General features: G+C 43.3%; 1 protein-coding gene across 6 annotated transcripts; it reads left to right on the forward strand.

The window, feature by feature from the left end:
* The first annotated feature begins 839 nt into the window (after positions 1 to 839).
* On the forward strand, positions 840 to 25,315 carry LOC130201273 (TSC22 domain family protein 1-like). 6 transcript variants are annotated; one of them, XM_056426137.1, is made up of 4 exons: positions 840 to 1,482; positions 1,645 to 4,319; positions 22,401 to 22,452; positions 23,665 to 25,315. In XM_056426137.1, exons 2-4 carry the CDS (start codon positions 1,723 to 1,725, stop codon positions 23,932 to 23,934), a joined length of 2,919 nt encoding a protein of 972 aa, XP_056282112.1. In that variant the 5' UTR covers positions 840 to 1,482; positions 1,645 to 1,722; the 3' UTR covers positions 23,935 to 25,315. The 6 variants fall into 6 exon arrangements, with proteins under 6 accessions (XP_056282112.1, XP_056282121.1, XP_056282131.1 ...); XM_056426146.1 differs by having other exon boundaries at positions 840 to 1,373; XM_056426156.1 differs by having other exon boundaries at positions 840 to 1,181.
* Positions 25,316 to 25,751: the final 436 nt, after the last annotated feature.

Consider the following 25,751-nt stretch of genomic DNA (forward strand, 5'->3'; position numbering starts at 1 on the left):
GTTCATTTATGAAAACACCAGAACACAGTCAATGGAGACGCTTGATCAGTTTAACACCAGAGTTCATTGACCTATGGAGGGACAACATTACAGACCAACACATGTGTACATTTTCTCTAAGCCTCTCACAAGCTCATACACACACCAGAGAGAGAGAGAGAGAGAGAGAAAGAGAGAGAGACAGAGAGACAGACAGAGAGAGAGAGAGAGAGAGGCCCCAAACAGTACCTGTGTGTAGAATAATCTTTTAGTAGTTAACACCTGTGTCTGCAGAGAGATCTAGCAGCTCTGTCCAGCTTTGTTTCAGAAACCCTGTTGATGTTGATGTTTCTCTCAATCCACAACAAATGTTCAGTAGGTTGATCATTGATAGGATATTTATAACCAGGACTTTTTGTTTTTGTTTTTCGTTAAGTAATCATTTTACTATTTCACATGTTCTGCAGTGATTAACTCAAATCTCTTGATTATTAACTAGCATCAACCTGTGAATATATACACAATGTATTGAGATCACAATTTACAAATTGAATCACTTAAAAAAAAATCTTAGGTACAGTGGTCATTTTAACAAAATATATAAAAACATATAATAAGTCATACTCAGGATGGCCCCTTTCAGAGTGGTTAATTATTATGCCACTATGTCACTTTATTGTATTGTTATTATTTATTGACAAGCTACTTTTTTCGATATTAGTTAGTTGTCTGTTAGTTGTAAAAAAAAATACACCATATTTTACAAAATGATTACATTATTTATTTTGTCAAATCTATCGATCTAAATTTCGTTCGTAAAGTTCAAGAGTAAAAAAAACAACCCTAATATCCTCATTCTGGTTCCTGGGGTAGATGGAGCCCTTTCCTCGGCTATTTCCGTCTCTTTCCGTCCATGTTGACGTTGGGTTCGTCCCCGCCTCTCCCAGACTGCTTTATGTCTGGCAGCAGAGACCATGCGCGGTCGCCATATTCCGGAGCACCCCTCCCCTCCAGCCCCGTCACCGCGCACAGCCACAGCAGCGCTGCAGGAGGCTACACACCGAACAACGCTACCACTGGGGAGGACCCGTGATACAGCAAAACCAACACTACAACAAAACAAGGATTCACTGAAATGGATTAAACACTTGGACGCGTCCGTGAAGTGATCGGTTTTCACGTCGCCGCGCACCGGATGAAAGGTTGCCTAGTTACAATTTCTCTCCTTTAAGCAAATCCAGCAGCCAAGGAGCCGTAGTGTGTGTTTAGCTAGCCGGTGATGGAGACTGGCGGCTAGCTCGCTGACTTTACTCTCCTGTCAAGCTAGCATCCGGTACACGGACAACTTCCTCTGCTCGCGCTGTCCCGCTTTTAGCACGAGGCATCATTCCGAGGTAGCTTCTTTTTGCAAAACTATACACCATGTTGGCTTGTTCGTAAATAAGGCGCAGCCCGAGACCGCCGGTGGCACCAGCTGACGTGTGAGGTCGCTATAGCTTCTCGGTGAGCGGCCACTCGCGTCCTTTTGCCTCGCTAACTGTCACCGGATCGTCTGGGACTCGTGTGTCTGCGAGATGCTGTGAATGTCGGCACATTGAAAACAGCCGACACTTGGTTCACGTATTTACTTTTTTTGTGTGTGTGTGTGTTGTCTGTCGATCGAAGTTTCGTCAAGACGGCGCCGTTAAATCGCAGCCCTATTGCGTACTGTCGGAGACCAACTACCCTCCAGATTCTCTCGAAATGCATCACCCGGACGCCGCAGGAGACTCTGGCAGTGTTAGAAAGATGGCGCACCCGGCTGTCTTTCACACGAGGGGCAGCAACGCGGGCAGCGGGAGCGGCTCTGCGCCGTCAACGCCGGCGAACCCGGTGGTCAACAGCAGTCACGTCCCAGCCGATGAGTATCAAGCCTCCCTGTTGATTCAGTGCCAACCTCCTGCTGGTTCTTCCTCCCCGGGTCCCCATCATATTCCACCCCACAGCCTGAATCTGCATCCGCAGCCCACGCAGTCGGTCGGAGCGCAGATAAAAAAGAAGAGCGGCTTCCAGATCACAAGTGTGACCCCTGCACAAATTTCTGTGAGCACCAACAACAGTATTGCAGAGGACACGGAGAGCTACGATGACCTGGATGAGTCCCACACAGAGGACCTCTCTTCCTCTGAGATCCTGGATGTGTCGCTCTCCCGGGCCAACGACATAGTGGGAGCGGAGAGGAGCTCCTCGGAGGAGACGCTGAATAATTTCCACGAGGCGGAGACCCCCGGAGCTGTCTCCCCGAACCAGCCTTCGCACCCCAATGCCCTGAACAAGGCTCAACAGCATGGCGGGGCCATAGTGAACGGCACGGTGCACCATCACCATCCTCATTATCACAACCATGCCCATGTTTACCCCCTCTCCTCTGGGCCTGGGAGCACGTCGGCTGCCCTCAGTTCTGGAGCTTCACCTTGTGTCAACCAGAAAATGCCTTCAAATGCGGGGGTCCCTCAAGAGAATGTTTCCCAAGCTGCCCCTCCGGGTATTGCTGCTCGGCCTGTGGGGGTTGTGGTCCCAGGATCGACCCCTGGAATGCACAGCTCCGCTATGGGCGCGGCCGTTGGCATAGTTAATCCCCAGACGAGCACTGTTAGTCATGTGAATATATTGAGCTCTACCAACGTGCCTGTAAGAGGGGGGATCAGTGTGAGCGCTAGTAGTGGTGGCTTTCCTCTCAATGTGATGGGGAGCACGGGGGGAGTTGGTGCTGCGTCAGCAGGGGGTAACCTGATAACCGCCACTAATGTCGGCATGGTCCAGAAACGCCAAAACACCAACTCCAGCAACATTATGACGACAACGTCTGCAGCCATCGGTGCCTCTGGAGGGGTTGGACTTTCCAGTGGGATCCAGGGGAGGGTCGGACTTGCTACGTTGCAGCCTGTGACCACTGTGGCCCCAGCCCCTGTACTATCTGCGCCGATCCAGCCTGCACCGGCCCCTGCAGTGGCTACCACCAGTTCTCGCTTCAGGGTGGTGAAGCTGGACTCCAGCTCTGAACCCTTTAAGAAGGGCAGATGGACATGCACCGAGTTCTACGACAAGGAGGCCCCTGCGCCCAGCTCCTCTGCATCTGATACCGGGCCCCTCGGCATGCGTCACTTTGTCAATGAGAGTTTTGCCGGGGCCTCGGAGAGGGAAAGCACAAGTGGTAGTTCTGTGAGTAGCACTATAAGTACATTAAGTCATTATACTGAGAGCCTGTGCAGTGGAGAGGCTGGGGGACCCCCAGTATCGCGGCATACCCATGATTATGCCTCCCCTCCTCAGGGCTTTCAAGGAATCCTCCCCAGTGGCGTAAGCATGGTCATTTCCCAACCTCACATGCACCCCACGGATATTCCCCATTCACATGTGAAGACGACTGTGGCCCCCTCGGCTCCCACTAACATTCATCAGCCAGGCCTCCAGGCCAGTGGTCACCCGACGGCGGCTTTACCAAATCAGCAGTTCACTTATGCCCAAGCAGTGTCTAATCAATCCTCAGGCACCACACAGGGCCTCGTCAATGTTCAGCAGCAGGTGGGCTATGCAACCCTGCCACAGCAACCGTCTGCCACCACCCAAGCAGCCGCAGTGCAGGTGAGGCCACCCGAGTACGCCTATCCACACCAAGCTGCAGCTTCTCAACCTCTGTCCCACCACGCCGCATCAGCTAATGGAGCATGTCAGATGATGGGAGGCCCGCAGCAGTCGCACGCTCTTGTTAACACACAGCCCCAGCAGCCCTCTTCCATTCAGACTCCTCATATTGGACTACCAGGTCTTGGCCAACAGCTTCAGAACCACCAAGTCCGCCAGGATTGCCAACAGCAGAAGCAGCGACAGTCACTCTCAACACAAATCCAAAACCCTGGCGTGGGCACCCGTCTGCCCACGACAGTCCACCGGAGCCAAGTGTCTGTCCCAAGTGTGCCTCCTTCCAACCCTCAGAGCGCTCCCCAAACCCACAACACTGGGCATAGCGGTCGGATGCTCCCACAGGGGGCTTTACAGAGCCAACTGTCCTGCGCCAACTTGTCCCAGGACCACAGCAGCATCCTGGCCCTGGCGCATGCTGCCCAGGCCAGTGCCCTTTACGCTAGTCTGCCCACCTTCACCACCACTCAGCTTCAGGACGCCCAGAGGCTGCTCCTCCAGCACCAGTCGGCTTTGTTGGGGCTGCCCAAACTGTCCGGCGGGGAGACCGGCTCTGGATTCAACACCGGCCAGGGCCAAGAAGCTGAGGGCAACGCCACTACCGCCAGTGCCTTAAATGCATCAGCTGGTCTCAAGACTGTTGATGGAGAGGAGGATGGGTAAGAAATAATTTCCCCTACTTTGTTTCTATGTATTTGATTGTTTGTAACCACATGTTGGCCCAATTGACCCAGTCAGGAATCTAATTTAAATTACTGCTAAATGCCAACTTAGCATTCAGATTCAGTTTGAAGCTCGAGGATTTCAGTGGCAGCTGAGGAAGAAAATCGTGTTATTGTTTTCCTCGAAAGACAGTTGCCAGGCTGCTCCTGACCTCTCAGTGGGACACAGTGCAGGGCTCAGCTGGATGTGACGCCTCGTGTGGCTGCAGTGATTCGGCATTTCACCTCGCCTGACGAGACTGACTCCTTGCTTGAATCCCGACTGTATGCCTTACAGGGCACAATTTCTGCTGGGTTCACAGTTCGCTGAACACGCTCTCGCTCAGCAGATTTGTTGTTTTAGAAAACTGGAAACGAGACATACATTATTGAGTTTGAGATGGCAGAAGGCAGGTAGCTGAACATTTTAATTACCCAGCAGCAGCAGGAAATTGCACACATTTCAGTCGCTCTTAAATCTTAAGCTCATTTTCCCAATGTCTGAAAATGTCTTTATTACCGAAGGTTTTAGGATGTTTTACATACCTTAGTTGTAATTCTAAAGATGATTTGATTCCTGTACTGGCTCTTACTGTAGTGTATAGGGTACCAGGGATGTAATGAGGCTGGTTTGGTTTCAGTCTGTCTTTATGAGCCAGTTAGACGGCTGCTGTTATCACATGATTAACACTGAAGAATGTGAAATCTATGGGGGATCAGGTGGATTATTGTCTTTGATGATGAGTAGCATTTATGGGAAACCAAATCCCCTGTTTCAAATGAGAATGTCTTGGTGAATTAGGCTCATGGTCAATTTCTCAGTAGTTTACCTGCCGTCATGTGATTGCCAGTAGTTGACGTCCGCTGCAGTCATATGGACGGCTGCAACTGTAACCCTCTTTTTCTCTCTCATTCTTAACCAATGCCCCACCATTGATGAAATAACTGTCCAAACTCTGAGATGACAGCACAGCCTCCTCAGCTCATGCTACACATGCCCGCTCATGCTCACTTTCAGAGACTACAAACTAGAAGCGTACATTTTTCAGAAAACCCTTTTACTCGAGGTGAATGAGATCATACGGAGCTGAGATTTTCATCTTTTCAGGAACTGCTTCACTGATCGCTGTTACTCTTACATTATAACCCACTTGGCTTTTTGCAATGCTGCCAGCTTGTGCTTAAGCGCTCCAGCATCCGTTTCTGATTCATGACAGAGTTTGTATGGTTTGTTATTATTAACAACATTTATTTAAGTATCAATTTAAAAGTTTATTGTAGATTTAAAAGTCCTGATTTCTGAGTAGTTTTTATTTACGGTATTGCGAAAGAGAGATACAGGTACAATAGTATAATAACTTGTTTTGTTTAGATTAAGTATTTGGGACAAAGAAAAGGGGATAACATAATAATTTTAAAAGCATATTTCACACAATCTAATCGGCAATATTATATATTGTGATGTTCGTTTGTTGACTATGGATGTTTTTGAGGCTGCCAATGTTCTCTTGTGTTCAGAAAAAGCTAAACCGAGTGCATACCGCACAGGCAGGGTAGTTCAGGGGGAAAACACTCCGTCTGTCTCTAGAAAGCTTTCATATATCTCGCTCACCTTTTTTAATTTATCGAAATCTACATTTTTGTAGTCTTGTTTCACACCTTCAGATGTAAGACATTTATTTTGTAGAGAGATAATGTAGGTTTGCAAACTTGGCCAGCTAAGTTCGGTAGAACAGAAGTTATGGTTCAACTTGAATGCACAGCCTTTTATTTTATTTAATGTAAAGCGCGCAGGAACCACGTGAGTCGACCCTGAAATTCTGACTAACAATGGATATCGAGCGCGTAAAAAAAATTGCTGCACGCAAACATAACCACTCTGCTTATTAATATTAGGGCACAAACACTGACAGTTGGTGCAGAGAACCGATTGTTCTTATAATGTTTAGTATTACTGTACATGTTTTCGGCACAATCTATGTTCAGAATTTTGGTCGGAACAATCAAAAGTTATAAGAGCTTCAGGATGTCGTGTGGCGGCTCATTATGAAAAGGTGATTTATGCAAATGTGTTTTTCGGGAAGTTTATATCAAACAAGTAGCCCTTTGTATTATTTTGTACCCTTGAAGTAGCTCTCGGTTTCAAAAAGGTTGGTGCCCCCTGGTTTAAAGCATTTGGGACGTGCTCCTTGAGCTACCATGGTTGTAGACTTGTTGACTGACCAACACGCTGCCAAAGATGATGGATTGTGGCAAAAGTTAAGCCTGGTTTTTGGCCTTTATCTGTTGAAGCACAACCATTGCAATGGTCTCATTGAAATGAATGAGGATGCTGCGACACATTGCCATTGTTGGTCTGGTGTGTGTGTTTGAATACGTGACGGTTCAGGGGAATGTGGCCCTGGCTGGCAGCATGATGGCTATCTCTGCTGGGGGCTATTTTGAATGTAATCTCCCCCCTGGCAGTGCTGATACCCCATGTGTGCTGGGCCCGTCGCTCATTGTGCGGAGATCAACGAGATCCCCAAAATGTACAACACGGAGGAAATGACCCGGCCTGAACCGAGCAAACCGAGTCAGGTCTCCTGACACAGCAGACCGGACCAGACTGAGCAGACTGAGCAGAGTCGTGCATCAGTGCTCCAGCTCTAATAAATCCGGCCATTGTTGAGTGAGCGTTGGCTTGGGGAAGGTTATACCATCGACTTTGACAAACCTGATGTGCAGATGTTGCAGTCATTGGCCATATATTGGTTTGTTTGTCTTTTTAGGCCACATTCTCTTGAAAGGCAGTACCGCAGCTGTATGAGTTTAGAGGCAGCACAGTTCCTCATCAGTAGGTATCGTGCCTTATCATAGATGGTTTTCTTGTAATATGTTACAACATCCAGGGCTAGTAAAGTTAGCAGCATCCTAGCGGCAAACAAACCAAGGATCTGTTCACTTGCATTATGTTGCTTTCAGGCCCTGTTCTGTGAAAATAAGTATTGGGCGATGGCAAATTATACAATGTACATGCTTTGTTCACGTTATCTCGTAAAATGTAGTGTTGGTAAAACAACTGGAATAAACCCAGGTGTTTGAAGATGTTTTCACGATAACATAAATATGATTTATTTTGTAATTTTTATGATGTGCTCCTGAGTCCTGATACTTATTTATTACAACCACCCTTGATGATTTATGATGTTTGTGCTGGTAAATACATTTATTAAATGCTACAAATCCAAATTACTCCTCCTAATAAATCTATTTGTAAAACGATTTAATCAAAATATTGAGATGCTGTTTGTTTAAGCCAAATTTCCCAGATCATTTTGCAATATTGATCTGAAAATTAGCCATGGACTTAATATGCAAACAGGCGCTAAGAGTTGTTAATGCTACGAATAAATGTCATGAAAAACACTTTCTCTCTCTCTCTCTCTCTCTCTCTCTCTCTCTCTCTCTCTCTCTCTCTTTCATATTGGGCTCTGGCTTGTCCGCAGTTGCACTAAAAGTAAACGGCATTTGTTATTTGTTATGCCGCTGACACCTCCCCCATTCCCACTACATGGACCAAGCCAGAGAACACCAGAACACAGGAGAGCAGCAACACGCTGTGTATGAGCACGAGAGGGAGGGAGGGAGGTCTCACTACACGCCACTTTCTAACCCAGGCAGTGAAAGTATGAATGGCAGAATGAAAAGAGGAGATTGTGAGCAGTTTACTGTGGTGATGAAATGTAGAGGTCAAAAAATGCTATAGACATTTAGATATCTCTATAAGTCACCCCTGGTCTTTGTCCTCTGCCCCATTTGTATGCTCTGTGCAGATGCGCCATTGATTTCATTTATCTCCGCGCCCTTCCTTCAGATGGTTTATTTTTTCCATCAATAAACAGGATTGTACCACTTAAGAGTGCAGTGGGAAAACTAATGATCTGTAATGGATGATAATGGATTGTATTTTTAGCCCGCCTTTCATCTAAGGCAAAATTACCCTCCCACCCCTGAAAGAAACACACACACTCTCACTTTCACTCTCACACGCGATAATCTATCCTTGTCATTTGTTCTGCTTCTTTTTGTAGCTGTTCATTACTGGCAGAAGCAGTTGGGTTGCTGCCTCAACTATTATTTATTTATTTATTTATTGCTTCTCCACTGAAGGGTCATGTCGTGCATCACAATCAATTGACTGAATCTCTTTGGTCATGACGGCATAATCACTCACAAAATGTGTCGTCTTGTTGTAAGGGTTAATGCTTGCCTCTCTTTGTTTCCTGTTTGTACCTCCTTTGCACTGCAAAGAAAAGGTAGTACAGTACCTCTCTGATGCTCTCCAGCTCACTTTATATGGAAGCAGAAGAACAACTCTGGTCCAAGGATGAAAACGGCAATGACCCAGGATCCTTGAGAAAGTAGTGCTGTTAACATGGGGTTTGAAAAGGGGAACTGGCTGCATGTTGAAGATGCAACTGTATTGTGGTAACATGCTGTTCTTAGTTTTACCTAAGTAACAATTCAGAAGTCTCAGCATCTTTTGGTGAACCAAGCTTATTGACCAGAAAGATGGAAGGATTTATATTGTGGCAATTGAGAATTCCTGTTATCTACAGCTAGGGGTGGGTGATGTGGCCCAAATCTTCTGTTGCTAGATTTGATAGAATTTTATATCCTCAAGAAATAGTTGAAAACAACCATATCGTAGTTAATCACAGTTAATTATGTTCTTCCTTGATGTGGAACTGGCATACAATCAAAACCGACACTTGACAAAATATTCAAAACGGTAAAACTATAATTAAAAATGGAAGCATTAAGATTCCTGAATAGAATCATTTCAACTTTGTTTTCACTGACTAACAAAAGACTTTTAATTTTCCTGCAGGATTTGTTTATCTTTTATTTAAAAAAGCTGGCCTAGCTTTTTTAAATAACTTTAAAAAGGATGTTGAGGTTGCATGAAAGACATAACAGACCTGGTATATTCCACGATAATATCCAGTAATCGTGTTACCAGAGTTATTTCTCATCTTGAATTCATTAAGACGCTTCCTCCTGCTCTCTCCTCCGTGTCTGCCAAGATGGGGAAATAGATTTCTACAGTTGCACGTTATAATCCGTCATATCGCCAAACCAACCACGCTAAGGTCTGTGTAGTACGTACGACACTTTGAAGTTGTGTTGGAGGTTTAATGTTCAGCCACTCGTTTCTTTTATTTTTAGGCCTCAGTGGGCTGCCAGTGCCCTGAAACATGTTTGCCATGTGCTGAATCAAGGCCGGCATTCCTGTGGCTCGAACACTGTCCAGTCAGCTCCAGGAATCACACACACACTCACACACTCACACAAATGTAGAGAATGCAGTGCATGACTTTGCTATCGGCATACGCATTCCTGGCTTTTTTTCACCGGCATGTCTCTGATACCATATACATATATACATCGCCTATTATAATGAGCCATATAAAAAAGATGTTGTTTCGTTTTAGCAGCTGATCTTCACCGACATCCATAAATCAACTACCTGAAGTAAAAAATGACCTTTACATCGGTTATATTCTTTTACTTTATCTTCAGCATCTATAGTGGTTATTTGCATGAAAACAAAATTCAAATGATTTGGATATATAATTTGTAATGTCTTGGCACTAGTATGTTAATGATCATGAGCTGTTTAGAGCAAGAGATGGGGCATAATTATCTCTCTAATGTCCATTATATATTGTGGTGAAAACACTTCTTTCAAACGACTGTATTTAGTCAAGATTTTGCCCAAACTAGATTTTACTAGATCATAATTTAACACATAACTTTATAATGTACCTTTGCCCATACAAATCTTTCCTCAACAGAGCATGAACCCATCACAATGGAACTCAATGGAACCTCCGGGCATTAGCTGTTGGCTAACGTATTGATAATCAATATATTATATTTTCCGATTAATTTTCTATTGATTTGATTATGGATTTCAGGACCAGAAACCACATACAATATACCCAAAAAAGCAGCACAAGTTGCACTAATGGACTTGTTGGTTCTTGAAACTGCAGAGGGTCAGATACCCCCAGGCAGATGTTGTTTGACTAAAATTCAACTTGCAGCAGTTGTTTTCAAAACTTGTGTCTCGATGAAACTTTCTCCCAAACATTTAATGAGATTAGTTCAGCAAAGAAGCTGTGAGCAGAGCTCTGTTCAACAACACGGCTCTCCTGCTGAAATATTTGAACCAATCTGATGATCCTCCTCGAGCCGTGTCTCAGGGCTAGCTGCTGATTTATGTGGTTTGTGTTGGGAGTCTCATAGTTTCAGCCGTTCTGACATGAGAGCTCCATCCAGTGAGTGTCTTTTCCCATAGGGGTTCATATTCATTCACTCTGTGTGAGCTAATCCCCTTCTCTATTCTTGGTGGCTGAATGAGGAAGGCTGCAGCAGGGGGGGTCTCCCCCTGCTGCAGCCTTCCTCATTCAGCCAAGTTTTCTTTTTTCAATTTCTCTCTTCCTTTTTTAAAGTCTAGCCCGCTGCTTCTCTTGATTGCATGCATAAAGCACACTTGGCTCTTCATCACGTGTAGGTCTGGTACTTTATTGAGTACTGTAATCATTAGGTCACAAATCTGTTGCTGGAGTCGTTTAAGTCGCAGAAATAGCAATGTAAATTGTTTTGAAACTACTGGACTCATGATTTTAGGATAAAAATAACTCGTGAACTGTGTTGCAATCCGTTCACAGGGAGCATATTGTTAGAGTTTAAAAACAGCTTTTCACAGAACAAATCTCAAAGCAAACTGAAAGGGAGGATTGAAGAAGTGCAAATACTCAATGGTGCTTCCTTGAGAATTAGCCAATGACACGTCATTATTTGCTGGTTGCTTTATAGTATTTAAGATTCATACATACAGTTTGCATTTTACAAATACTTTGCCCACCCTCTCCCAACAGGGCGAAGTAGGGGAAATATGGATGTGATCTCATTGAATAAGACACATCTGATGAGCAGAGGACTGTCGATAACTGGTCTGGAAATCTTGACTTGCAGATTAAACTTCTCACAGGTAGAACGAAAACATGCATAGTGCATACATCAAAAATATACACATTGTTAAAAAAAGCAGGAAAAAAAGAAGCATATGTTTGTCCATAAAGCTGTGGAGTGAAGGCTGGCTGTAAAGTGCACCTTCTCGGGTTGTATACCATGTAAACACAAGTGGGTATGAATGATCTGTGGAGGTTGTGAAGGGTTCTGTGTGATGATGCTTGTTTTATGTTCAGCTGCCTGGGTGCAGAGATCTGATGCTGAGGAAAGGGTCCCGTTGAGGTCATCTTGTGGTCAGCGCTCTAGATTGAGATCTGTGATGTATTTGAATTCAGCCACATTTGGAAACAGTGCAGTTTGAGAGGATATTTTAAGGAGCCTTGAATTAAAGACATGATACAAGTCCCTCTACTGGCTAAAACCCCCACTACATACCAGAGAATACCGGTTTTGCTCAGCCAAGAGCTTATATTTTTGGCTTTGTTAAACATTTCTTTTGCTAATAAGAAATGATTTTCTAAAAATGCACTTCATGATTTTCCTTCAATTGAAAAAGTCATAATACTGCGATTATTGTACTGTTAGCTTTGTTAGCATCACATTGTGTCCCAACAAAGGGTTTCTCTAAACATTTGAGCAGACTAATGGTATGACAAAATCTTTAAAAAAACAAAACATAACCTGTTCTGCTATTGAATAACATCATGACCACATGAGGGTAAATTCCACTAACTCATGAAGTAACTTTGCTTCAGTCTGACACCAAACAAAACGAGTTAAACGGCTTCTGTCTAATACCAAAAACAGGGATACAAGCTTGCAGACTTCATGTTGCTTGTTTGTCTGCACAACAAAGGAAAACACCGGGTATGGAGTTTGGGTTTAGTTGAGGCCATTCTGGCAGAACGCGAGCAATAATCCGGAATTCAACCCTAAAACAGGCCCTAGTATTGGCCACTAGGTGGCAGTGTATACCTACCTAGAAAGTAGTGTAATAATGGAGCATTTTGGAGTTATCTTTAATCCATCATTTAAATGTGGGGCTATTTTTACATGGGACAGAGTGAGAAATAAAGTTTGAAAACTGCTTTACTCGGTTTCAACTGTCAAAGTAAATGTTCTGCAAATAATACAAACAATTGGGTGCAAATAGGAAATTGTTCAATTAGTAGAGCTAATACTGTGGCTTCTTGAATGTCAAAGAATAGTAAAATGAAAGCCGTTACAGCAAAATACTATTGTTTAAGTATCAGTGTGTTATACTGAGGAGGAATGTTGTGCTTTAAAAGGAAATCGGATTTTAAATTTTTCTTTTTTTTCTTAAACAGGTAAGAATGTAAAACTATTTTGCTTTGACTCTCATTGATCCAAGTTGTACAATGCAGTACGTTCAGGTTCATGGGAGAGCGGAGTGAAGTCATCCGTCTGACTATCAACTGAACCAACTGGTCTCATTTAAGTATGTCAACAATGTTATGTTCACTAACATCAAACAGGGTACAACATCTAAACTGATTTAAGAGCCTTTGAGAAATGAGTTAAGTAGTTACGAGGTTTCATTCTTCTGAGCTCCTATGTTCATGTCCATTGTGGCAGAAAACATAAATCTCCATTCAATCGCTCCTTTACTGAAAGACCATTTACTGCTCCGTCCTCTTCTCTACTTGTGATCTTGCATGAGCATGCACACATATGCATATACACATAAATGAGAAGGCAGATAATTGGTTACGGGTTTGCAGCCTAATTTGGCCAGGGTTATGGATTAAAGGAACTTTTAATGATTTCTTAAAAGATGAGGATGATAAAAACCAATGAGGACCATGGTTATTTTTTCTATGAATTTGGTTAAAAATCGATTCTGTTGGCCTGCAGTTGCCTAAATATGATTCATGGAATAAGTTTGCTTTGAGTTGACATTCTTGGTATTCAGAGATGTTTAGGTCCATGGCTGGTTGGGTGAATTAGCACTGGAAAACATAACCTCAAATTATTGTCTGGAGTAAATTGGAATTTCTAGAGGTATATAACTAAAGAAATAATAACATGATTATTATTGATGTGTGTCGCTAACAGACGGAGAAGAGAAACGTATAGGAGACATTCTCTCAGGAAGGCTAGGAAGAAAATGGAAACTTTAAATCTGGATACTTTTAACCAGTTTGTTTTGCGTATTAGCAGATATCAGTAACAGCAACTGAGCTGAAAACAAACAAACAGTACAGAGCGAAAGTCCTGCGCTGCAGATGTTACTTTCTGAAACCTCAACTGAGGTTAAAACTGTTTATAACTTTATATTACTCAACAGTGTCGTGGTTTGAAATGTTTGTAGGCAACAGAGTTGAAAACAAAATTGAAAACTCAAATGTTTAAAAGACAACAAATATTTGACCATTTCCCATACACACAATAACTTATTAGAGAAAATAAATCACATCCTGAAAGAGTGAATAGTATGTTATTTGGCACAGACAATAAAACCTCAGAATCAGACAGTACACCATGTTGGTTATGGGTTGGACGAGTATCTATGTGGTAATCACACTGAAAAACCACAGAAGTTGCTGAATTTGACATCGGTGTCGGACACTTAACTGAACTAGCCTTTCATGAAAGTGAACTTGGTGACACACTTGTAAGTACACATTCTTAAAATAATTGACCTGATCTAAACAAGGGAGACCATTCGTCAATGTATAGCTCATCAGCTCATCAGCGGTAGGTCGATGTTAATCTTGTCGGACAAAACATCTGTGTACGTTACAAGTTTATCCAGCTGAGACGGATTTGGCCGCGAAGCCTGCAGATCGTGTTAAAGGGAGATTTGAGCGGGAGACGAGCGAATGAGAGCGTGAGTTGACTCACTTCGTCTTGTGGTTCTGTGGAGTATGGTGAACTGAGAACAGCCTCCCACCGGCCAACACAAACACACTTGAATCACTGTTAGCTGTGTGTGTGTGTGTGAGAGAGAGAGAGAGAGAGGCCCCCAGACATCAGTGTGAGGAATCTATTCTCCTCCATCAGATTCTAAACGATATGATTTACTCGTGGTAAAAGAGGTGTTCAATTGAAAGAGATGAATGTAAACGGTCTCTTGTGAGGACCCTGAAAGGACAGTGTCTGAGATGTTTTCCATGACGTCACACTGGCCAACGCTGAAAAGAAACCCTCGCTGACCTAAGAAAGGTTTCTTAGATGTTACATGTTGCGAAACACATCTCCTTCTAGAAATATCACGCCAGAATAAACAATTGAATGAAACCGTTAAATTGAAGTTGTCTTGCTGTTGCGACTGTAGTTACATCTGATTGCGCAACAATGTGTCCGATTACTACCACAACTCAAAATGTTGGGTCCAAACGGGTTACACAATAACACCTCAGAGCTATGTTCGAATATTTTTTCAGTGATGTATTTTGAAAGTCGTAGAGCACAGAGGAATATCCCAATACATATGAGTAGAAGACAATCAAAACAAGATGTGCCTGTAGTGCCCCAGGCTTTTCCAACCCAACAACAGTGGGCCGGCTCTCCTCGTCTTCATCGCTGCGGTCGGCATTACATCTGTCCTCTGTCGTCTGGACTCCAACGCTGTGTGTTCTTTGCTGCTAATCCTTCTGATGCCAGGTTTCACTCCACATTACTCAAACCTTCTGCTTGCGTGCGTGCTTTAGTCCCTGCTCTTTTTCAAGGTGTTAAAGTGACTCAATAAACAATGCAGACACCAGCAATTTATTTACAGATAGCATTTAGCAGCATGTGCACTATAATGTTGGCATCATTTGATCTTTTCTTTAATCATTACAAGGATGTTCGAGGACCCCAACTGGGTTTTTGTTTTTGCTTGTTCAGCCAACTTCCTCGATGAGAAGTCAGATAGTCCAGAAGTTCTGAAGTAACGGGATACGTTTCCTTTAATCGTGCATCCACAAGTTAAGATGCAGAACCACGCGTTTTACATTTTAAATGATTTATTTCTATTGAAAATCAGTCCTGATGATTAGCTATGTTTAGTGGAAAGAACAGTCAGAACGTCAGGTTTGAGAATGAAATTAAATATCTATCTAAGCATAGTAAAAACAAAAGGGGAAAAAAATACACATTACAACCATTTATTTGTCTTTGCATCGGTTCTCTGTGTCCATGACTCTTTTCGACAGTACGATGCTGAGGTGGTGGATCGAGGCCATTCTGGCTCTTGTGGCTCTGGCTGACTCCCTCCTTCTCTGCCTCTTCCCTAGTGGGTGTGCCTGAGTTTAGTGGAGAGCGAGCACTCAGGACTTGCTGCTGTCAGCCCGAACGCTGCCACAGACCTCTCTCTTACGTATGGAGCCCAGAATGGCAACTCATCATTCCTCCTTTGCCTCTTTGACCGACTCACTCAGTAGCTCCGTCACTCTCCATAGTCAGGGTGTGACTATGGACAACCACTGCCATATTTCATGTTTTATCGGAATTTCAAAATCAGAACTCATGACTGCTCAGCAATAAGTGTGCTGGCTGTCCATGCAATGAGGATGCAGGTATGTTAGGATGCAACATCAGGAATATCACAAGCCTTTAAATGTTTTCTATTTTCCACTTTGTTTAGTTCATAAGGAAAAGTATTACTTTAATACATTGAGGGTGACAGAGGGTCACAGTTTGATTCAAGGTGTTTGAAACCCGTTCATCCGTTGTTAAACTAGACTGAAGTAAGCAGGCTGCTGTATGACCCAGCCACAAGTCATGTGATCCTGATTCACCCCAGCACATGAAGTCTGTAGGGACAGGTGAAATCCCGGGCATTATGCTCATGCGTTACCTGTTGTTTCTTGGCTGGCTGTCTCTAAGCTGGCGGAGGCCCTGCGAGTGCAGATTGTGTTTTCTGTCTGCTGAGGCACTAAGCCATCTTAAAGGGGGCCTTTCAATGAGAAATGACAAGATAAGACCCTGAGGCACAGGGTTGCTTGTCTATCGCAATGAGGGCTGGCATAGAAAAGTACAGTGTACAAAAATAATAACAATGATTTTTTAGAGTCCGGGCTGTTTTTGCAGTTTTGACAAGATGACCAAAAGCCCAGATAGCTTTTGACCTCTCGGTGAATCTGACAACCTTCATGTGACAAATAAAACATTTAGTCTTGGATATAATCACTGTCACTCCTGATTTTTGGGACAATCTGTACTATGAAATCTCGCTTTGATACGTGGCTGTGGACGTTTAAGTATCGATCGTTGATGTTCGGTACAACTACATTCCAGTTGGTTTCATTTATGTGCGTTTTAAAAGATTTATTTTTTAAACGCGTGATTGTATGTGGCTCACTTAAAAAGTAAAGAGTGCTGCTGAAGGGATGTCGAAGAGTTGAGGCTCAACATTTGTATTGTACACACATGTCTCAGGCTATAGAGGGCAGAGGGCTTATGGTGTCGGAGCAGGGAAATCACTGGGCCACATGCTAATCTCCGTCGATGGTTTATGTAACTCCCAGTATCACATGATCACACGTCACAGCCCAGTAATGCACTCACTAGTCAGCCATTCAAACACAAATGGATGTCAGACGGGGAAGAATGAGCAGCACACACACACACACACACACACACACACACAGTCATCATAACCTGGCCCGCTGCCTTCGAGTCCCTATGCAGCCGCACTCACTCGTGCATCCATAGGCCGCCACCGAGATCTGTGCACTGAGTTTAAGAAGGAGGGAGGGGGGTCCGAAAGCACTAAACAAAGACGCTCAGGAGGCACTGCTCTGTTACTTTGGAGTGCCCATGATCCTGCTGACGGACGGCTCCATGAGGGTGCAGGGAGCACGAGCGCAGGGCCACGACGAGATGGCAATGAAGCCTTTGTTCTGGGAGCTGGAGCAGCATCTCAAAAGGTAATGTAAAGACATGGACTCCCCGGGGAGTCGGTACAGTGTGGCGCTGCTGGAGCCAATCACTACAGTGACTATATTGTTCTCTCATTCATACATCCTCGGCTTCAGGGGCAGCATTAACTCTGAGGAGGATACTTAAAGCCGATTCACACATTTGCCGTGTGCTTATTTCTATAGGGAAAATATTGAAGGGTGCGTTGATATATAGTTGCCGATAGAAAAGTGTGGAAACGTAGTCGACGTTCCTATGTTGGTGCCAACTAGTGATATCGCTGTGGGATTGTGAGTAATCAAACCCACAGCATGCTTCTTCTTTTCACAGAATTGCTTGCCATATTCTGCTGCTCTATCACGACTCTGTTTCCATCACGTTGCTCCATCTGCTCCATCATTTTGCATCAAGCATACCTGCAAACTTGTCACCTTTCGGTGAAATTCACCGTTTTGAACTCAAAATAGGTCATCCACGTGAATCGTGGAGATCCGAAGAGTTTTGTTTTTGGGGGTCACCTGGCCCGCTGCCGTTGAGATTGCAGTGAGACGCGGAGAAAAGTGTGAAGTGTTGCTCTTCGCAATAAAACATCTTTGATGGACGTGTCGCGTCTCGGCCAATCAGCGTTCAGATGTCCACAGCGTTTGGGGGTTCAGGTTAGCTTGAATGTTAGCCCGCTACATCTACTCCTGTCACGCTGCACGGTGTAGCGATGGTAACAAAGTACCCGTACGTTAAACACGATGTGATTTAGAATATTTTTAGTATCGATACTTCATTAAGAGAGCGATCAGAGCGCACGCGCTCCTGTGGCGAGCTGTCTCGCACACTGCGCAGCTCGCAGCTCACAGCGAGAGAAGTGGCGCAGCTTTAGAGACTTCGGCTTAACAAATACAAAGATGCCAGAAGTGAAATGTTTCAGTCTGTAAAGTTCTGTAACTCTCCAGCTGCTCATCCTGATGAACTGTGGATCATCTGGTCAGAGACTAACGGCCTCATAGTGATCATCAATGCTATGATGGAACCATGTAGTTTCATTCATATCTGGCTGTATTAATACTAATATTACTGTCATTTGTTAAGTGTTGAAAAAGTTGGTAAAAAGTGAACCATACAGATGTTTTATTTATTACTATTATAGATAAATATACCAGTCTCGTAATTATGGTACCATATTGTTTTTATGGTATTGAATTCTGGTATCGGGTATCATGATATTTATGGCAGGTATGTAATATGTATAGAAGTTATAATATGAGTATCGTGACAAACAGGGAGAGACAGAACAGATTCAGGGAGAAGTCCATGAGGACTGTTCAGGCAAAAACAAAGGAAGTTGGTTCATGAATGACTTTAACCATATTATATATAATGACAATGTATATTTGTTATTACTATCATTACAGGGCTGAGTCAGAGCGGAGGAACTTTTGTTCTTAAACTGTTTATTATCATTATTTAGATTTGTGGTCAGAACAATAAAATGACTGTAGTTGTGGTTCTAAAAGCTTTGAGGCTTCAAACAACGTGGATGTGGTGTGGTGACAACAACAACAAAAGTCACCTGCACCCCCCGTTGTCACCTTTTTCACCCCTCATGAGTTTGCAGGTATGATCAAGTCACCCTCTCTCCTGCAACAGTATAGCAATGTACAAGTACCACATTATAAGTGCTTGCAAAAGGATCTTTGCTCCTTTTTATTGTTGTTGTATTGCGACTGATCTTCAGGGACAAAATGTTGCACCACTCACACTTTGTCAGTTTTATCAAAAAGAACTTCTCTGAAAACTGTTTGTCATTTGTTTTTGTAAAAAAAGGGGATGCCACATATGTACAACACGGCCAAGTGCCCTGGTCTGCACACAGTTTGGGTCACAGCAGGTCACTCGGCAATTGTTTCTCAGCAAAGAAGGAAGGCCATTAATTACCTTCGCATTCGAGAATGCGGAAGGTAATGTTTTGATCGCTGTGTATGTATTTATTTATTTATTTGTATGTTATTTGCATAACTCAAAAAGTATTAAACCGAATCGCATGAAATTTGGTGGGATCATTGGTTCTTATCCGGGGACCATTTGATTAGATTTTGGGATCGATCGGGTCAAAGGTCATGAAAAGGTACCAAAAAAGTGGCTGTGGCGAAGGTATGCGCTCCACCGAGTGCCCGTTCTAGTTAATACATGTACCTGTGAACAACTGGTCATATGCACTGATGGAAACTACACATGTTCACCTTGCTGTAGAATAGGAACACATGTGTACAGGTTGTAAAGGAAAAAGACAACATTGTGTAAATTTCCTAACTGAAAACAATAATTTACAAACAGTACAAAATCTGTGTTTATACTCTCAATTTGTTCTTCAAAGCAGGTCGTCCTTGACATGTGACCGTTTTTAAAGTGGAACAGTTGAACCATGTAGCTCCTACCGAGTCTGGGTGCTTGTGTGCGTTTCAAGTGAGATTGTTCAATCTCGTTTTTATTCCTCAAGAAATGTAGTTGAACTGGCTATTTGGGTCTGGATAATGAGCTAAACCCCTCCAATCAAAGAAGAGACGGGAAGAGATAATCGTGGCTTAGAATCTCTTATTAAGCTATTTGGCTTCTTCTTAAGTGTGAAAGTGTTTGTTATCGGAGGTGAGCAGCAGCTGCATCGATGCATTGAGGATGTGTTTGATCTTCTTGGTACGTGTGCTTAATTAGCCAGACCTGTGCTTTGATACCCAAATAAATCCACCTTTTTAAAAGGTGAGTGCTGGATTTAAAATAACTTTAAAAGGCACTCGACCTGTGCTCTGTGTTTTCAGGATTTAATTATTTCTCCTCATTATTACGACACACGACACGTTTTCTTCCATTCAGGCAACCGATGCAGTCACTCCACATCCAGAACTATGAGGCAGTACAGTTACGACAGACGGAAGGGGCATGATAGCGATCAACCTCTTGTTTATCCGTGGAGGCTCAGGCAAGCCTGCAACATAACTATGAGCTGTGTATAAACCCAAAGCGTTTTATAAGAAAAAGATGCATACAAACAAACTTCAAATTGGTGACCTGTTTCGCCACACGTTTGCTTGATTGCTTATTGTTTTGCCAATTTTTCAAAGATTTAATACAAACTCGATGTAGAACTTGTCTTAATAGATTAAAAAAACAAACAGGATTTGAGTATTTCCTGTGTTGCTGCTTAGGCGTGTGTGAGAATTTACTTGTGGAGGAGTTTGAGATGTTTCTGCCAGAAATGTTAGTCAGATTGACCTTATTGATTTAACATGGCCTCCAGTGTCTTAAAGACATTTGACCGATGTTTTAAAAGGGATCTCATTAAAATAAATGCCATAATTTATCTTGCAAGAAAACTGTTTTTTTGAGGAGTTGAACACCACGTTGGACATGTCCAGGCAGTGGGATGTTGCTGCTACGCTGGAGTATGATGTTTCTATTCTGTCAAAAATGTCTTTGTTTATCAATTGAAACAACATGCATGATTACGTATATGAAAGATGTCATTACAAATGTCTTATAAGCCAACCGAAATTCAGGGTAGCCATCGAGATAATATCCTATCACCATTGGGTTGATGTTCATCTGCACATGGTTTTTGAACGTGTCACTCTCTGCATGGTGAACTTCTAGTCGTCGCCCTTTTGCGCTCAGCGAGACTTGAGGCGTTCTTGCTGATGTGGCTCAGCCCCACAGACCTGCAGTGCAGTTCAGGGCCACATAGGGGCATCATAGGAATGGACATCATGGCTCTGCATGGGTGTTCACAGCATTTTGGTTGAACACCTGCCCATGGTGTTTTCTATGTATCATTATCCTCTGGAATTAATGCTGCCGTGTGGCTTGATGTCGGCAATGCGTAGACAATTAGATGTGTGACATTTTTGTTGTGGGCAGTGTTGAGTACCTATGTCCCTACACTGCTATGGCATCTATTTCCAGATAGTCTGTATGCTACTTTATTGTTTGCAGAAGGGCTTTTTGTTGTCGTATACTTGCGGTCTTTAACAATACTACACATTCTAAGGTATTCCAACAATAAATTAATCAATTAAAAACTGACTCCACATATTGTTTCATATGAGTGACTATAAAACCAAATTATTAGCTGTGTTCATAGTGTCCACGGTGGCACTAGCAGCTGGTAATTTCACATTTAAATAGAATAATGTGTTTTTCCCATGTCTGGGTTTTTTTCTGCACTACAGCTCTTTCTTCTTCCCTTCTCATCCGGTTTTCCCCGGTTTCATCCACATCCTCTGCTCTTGGAATAATGTATGCAAATTTGGGTCAGCTGAGCGGCAGGTGGGGGCGTTTCTGAGTAGATTATTCAAATGAGCCTCTCTCGACCAATCGGAGACTGGCTTCACGGCGCGTCGCTGCATAAACCATGCGGGCTTGTCCAAAGCTGCAGATTTTTTTCTGCGTTTGTGTGTGTGCGAGTGTATAGAGCCGAGATGAGCTGACCTTGGACTGTACTCGGACCGCTGCTGTCGGTGCACGAGCTTCACCGGACAGAACATAGAATAGCGCGTGCTGGATGCGTCTCGCGGAGCCGCTCGAGTGGAGGTCGAGTCGGGACGCGGTGCTGGTTTGTTAGCGGAGACTGAAACATGACGAGCATGAGTCCGCCGTGCTACACGGTGGCGGTGGATCTAGGAGTCTGCCATCTGAGGAATTTCTCCATATCGTTTCTGTCGTCGTTATTGGAGGCGGAGAGCTCGCACGTCAAGCTCGACAAAAGGTAAACACCGCGTTTATAAAAGCTCCTTTAAAAAAATAATAATTTAAAAACCGCGCAGCCCCGCGTTCGAGGCTCGGTCCCCCGCGCCAGTGAGGGTCTGTGCCCGCTGTGTGATGGAGGTGGCGCGCGGTGTGCGGATGCTCCGCCGTCGGTGCCCTCAGGCCACACTGACGCGAGCCAGGCCGGGGAGCGATGGAGGAGTTGTTACCCAGCAAAAACAGGCCGTTGGCTTTCTTGGCATTTCCAGAGGCTTCCTGTCAACGACCTGTTTCCAGACAAAGGGACCGGTTCCCCGCTCGCTTCCGGCTCGGCATCTCGCTTTTTTTTTTTTATGGCACGGATTGTTTTTTAAAATGTATTAATTTTATGGTTTTTTTTCTCCCCACTTCTCTTTGCAGTTCGTCAGGAGCCAGCTTTGTGGCCATAGACAACAAGATTGAACAAGCAATGGTACGTTTTCAACTTGTTTATTGTATTTACTGTGTTTATAACGAAGGGACAAACTTCACGAGGAAAACATTTAGGGATTCATCTGATTACGTATCGCTGTCTAACGATAGTTCATTGCATTCCGTGACACGCTCTTCTGCATATTTTAGCTTATAAAGTAATACATATGAGGACAGGGGCATCAGTGTGTGTGTACTAATAATGTCAATATAAAGCAACACAAACGAGCCGTTTGAGGCGTAAAATTATTGGTATTTATCTGTACTCTGCACTTGATAAATAAGTGTTACTGTTGTAATACATTACATATACAGATTGTACTGTTATACATTACATATACTAGTATTAAAGTGCTCTACTAGTGTCGCCTCAAACTAACCTCTGCCCTGATCGAGACGTCACCAACGTGTGAAAAGTTTTTCTCATTTATGTATTTAATCTCCCTTTCTTAACAATACATTTGTTGCCTCACTTTTATTATTGCATTATTTCTCAACCTTTTCCCCAGAAAACGAAATGGGAGTTTTATTTTCTGTTTCATTCTGTCTCTGTTGTTGCTGCTGTCAGCACTGTTGCTAGGCAAACGAGAAGGCTCTCACGCCTGGTTATAAATACCTCGCCCTCTGATTGGCCCACGCTTAAATCTGGGACGGGTTAATGACGTGTCACTCTGGGAATGCACTCATTTACGGCTTCCCTTAATCGTCTGTTGTGTTAGCGCTTAGAATTGAGGCGAGTTTTCCTTTGTCATTGTGCTTGTTTAGTAACATATTCCAGTTGTAAACTTGTTGGCAGTGCACATGTTTCATAGAATTGTCTTATACATAGTTTGTTCCACTAGTTTGCAACACAATTTATTAATTTATTATTCCTGAATCCAAATGAAACATAGGAATGAATGGTTGCACATTGTAGTTGTTTGAAAGGCCGTGCAGTGCCTCACTTCTCTGACCACCAATGTTTGTAAAATTATTGTAGCCCAAAATCTTTTTAATAGCATTTGATGTGTATTTTCACATAAATGCAGTTTCCCTTTTTTTGAGGGGGGGGGGTTAGAAACCATTTGGATTCGCTTGAAAAATGTCCTGATGCCAGAATTACATATGAGAGATACATTTGAGTTCTAACGAATGGACCATCGGTTTGAGCCCGACCTTGTTTGTGCATTTGATGACATATTAGTCATGAACCTGTATCTCTTGTCTGTCTCAGGACCTGGTGAAGAGTCACCTGATGTACGCCGTGCGTGAGGAGGTGGAGGTCCTCAAGGAGCAGATCAAGGAACTGATCGACCGGAACTCTCAGTTGGAGCAGGAGAACACCCTGTTGAAGACCCTGGCCAGCCCAGAGCAGATGGCCCAGTTCCAGGCCCAGGTTCAGACCGGCTCCCCACCTGCCCCTCAAACCGCTGCCACGCCGGGACCCCCAAGCAGCTCCGTCCTCGCCCAGCCCATCTCGCACAGCTCTGTTCCGTCAATGTAGCCTGCTCTCTACAGACCGACCGGCGGACAGCTTTTCGGCTCCGCTCCAGCAACAGAGCTAAATATTGCCTTCTGCAGCAGGAGGTTCTGCAGTCGAGACAAGAATTTGCACATATTTATCTCTCAGAAGGATGTATCCAGCGGGCCGAGCTGCTGTGTGGGAGGGTTTGTTTTCAGAGGAGGATTGAATCATCGAACATTTGCCAAATAACCCTTTGACATATCAACTAGAATGTCATTCCCGAAGAAGCAAGAATGCTTATCAGTGGCGACAATATACTTGGATATAGATGAATAAATACAAAAAATCACTGTGCCTATGTCTGGATTTTAAGTGATGTCGGCTTTACTGATGATGACGACGGAAGAGTAGGAGGTGGGGGTTTGTATTAGTTACCTTTTTTGCTGTAAATACAAGTGGTTCTCTCTCAAGGCAATCGTAAAGGTCGTAAATCGTCAGGCTGGAGATTTGAGAGGGAGAGAGAGAGAAAAAGCCTTCTGCTGAGTGACAAATGAAGAATGTGAGCAATTGTTATGACAAAGTCCACATCTGGAATGACGGAGTTGGAGGGTGGGCCGGGGAGAGACTTGGCAGCATTGATGACGTCACTACACCCGTGGGTTGGTGGGATGAACAAAACGGGGTTTCCTATTGAGATGACGATATTCTATTTCAGTATTTCTCTTTCAAGCTGCTCATTTTGCCCTCAACAAAAGCTCATCATGACTGTTTTCGCAACCCTGCAGCGGCATGTAATTTAATCCTTATTTGACAGGGTTGAGACTTGAGCTAAGCTGCATTTTTTTTCTTTTTCTAAAAGTTTGATGGGCAGAAGATGATGTATATTTCTGTATAGTGTAAGTACCATGTAAAATAGTGAGGAGAAGGAGAAAAACAACAGAGCTTATCTTGGTTGCACGGGTCGAAGCGGGCGAGCGAGGAACACGCTGGTCTTGCCCCATCTGTGTCGTCTATTTTTAATGCTGTATTTTCAAGACTGGATGGACAGGAGTTTATGTTATTTAACTGACGACACACGGCCAACAATGTTGTCCATATCTCTGACTGCAACAATACCCGTAAAATAATTTTCACTTTTCTTTCTGGAGTATTGCACCTTTATGATTTTTTTTTTCCCTTTTCATTTGACAGTGATGTACCTTTGGATCAAAATATCATAAAACTCCAACATAAAAAAAAAAAACACCACCGCAAATACAAACTCTCAATGTTTGTTTTTCATTCTGTGTATCGGTTGTATACTCGTGTTCTGTGCATGTTTCTGCAATGACCGGATGAGATATTGTAACATACATACCACAATTGCACTTGACAGCTGCACTTCACAACTTTCAATAAACATGCTTAAGGAAGAATAAAACCGCCTGGTCACCATCTCTTTCTTACGAAACACAAGCCGTGTGTGTGATATGATCATTTATTTTGGAAGAGTCTGTCATTTGGCACCACTTAAATTGACTTATCCTTTTTTGTGTGATCTGCAAGTATGCCATTGCACAAATATACAAAGATGTATAATTTTAGCTGATTGATGAATGCATATTGGTGTGTTTTAATGATTTATTTTTAATTACGGGAATTCCTCTGGACTCTGACTCTTTAGTTTCCTATAATAAGTACCAAATTACAAGGACTTTAAATGAAACTATCATACAGCTCATAGTATTTCTCAGATATTGTATAACACATTTATCCCCATCGATTAGTTGATCGGCACTTATTTACAAGGATTATAAAAGGTCTTCAAGCTGCTATATAAAGTAACACCATGTTGAAGTATGAGCTGTTAATTTGAT

This window comes from Pseudoliparis swirei, chromosome 2 (genome assembly GCF_029220125.1).
Source record: "Pseudoliparis swirei isolate HS2019 ecotype Mariana Trench chromosome 2, NWPU_hadal_v1, whole genome shotgun sequence".
Taxonomy (NCBI): Eukaryota; Metazoa; Chordata; class Actinopteri; order Perciformes; family Liparidae; genus Pseudoliparis; species Pseudoliparis swirei.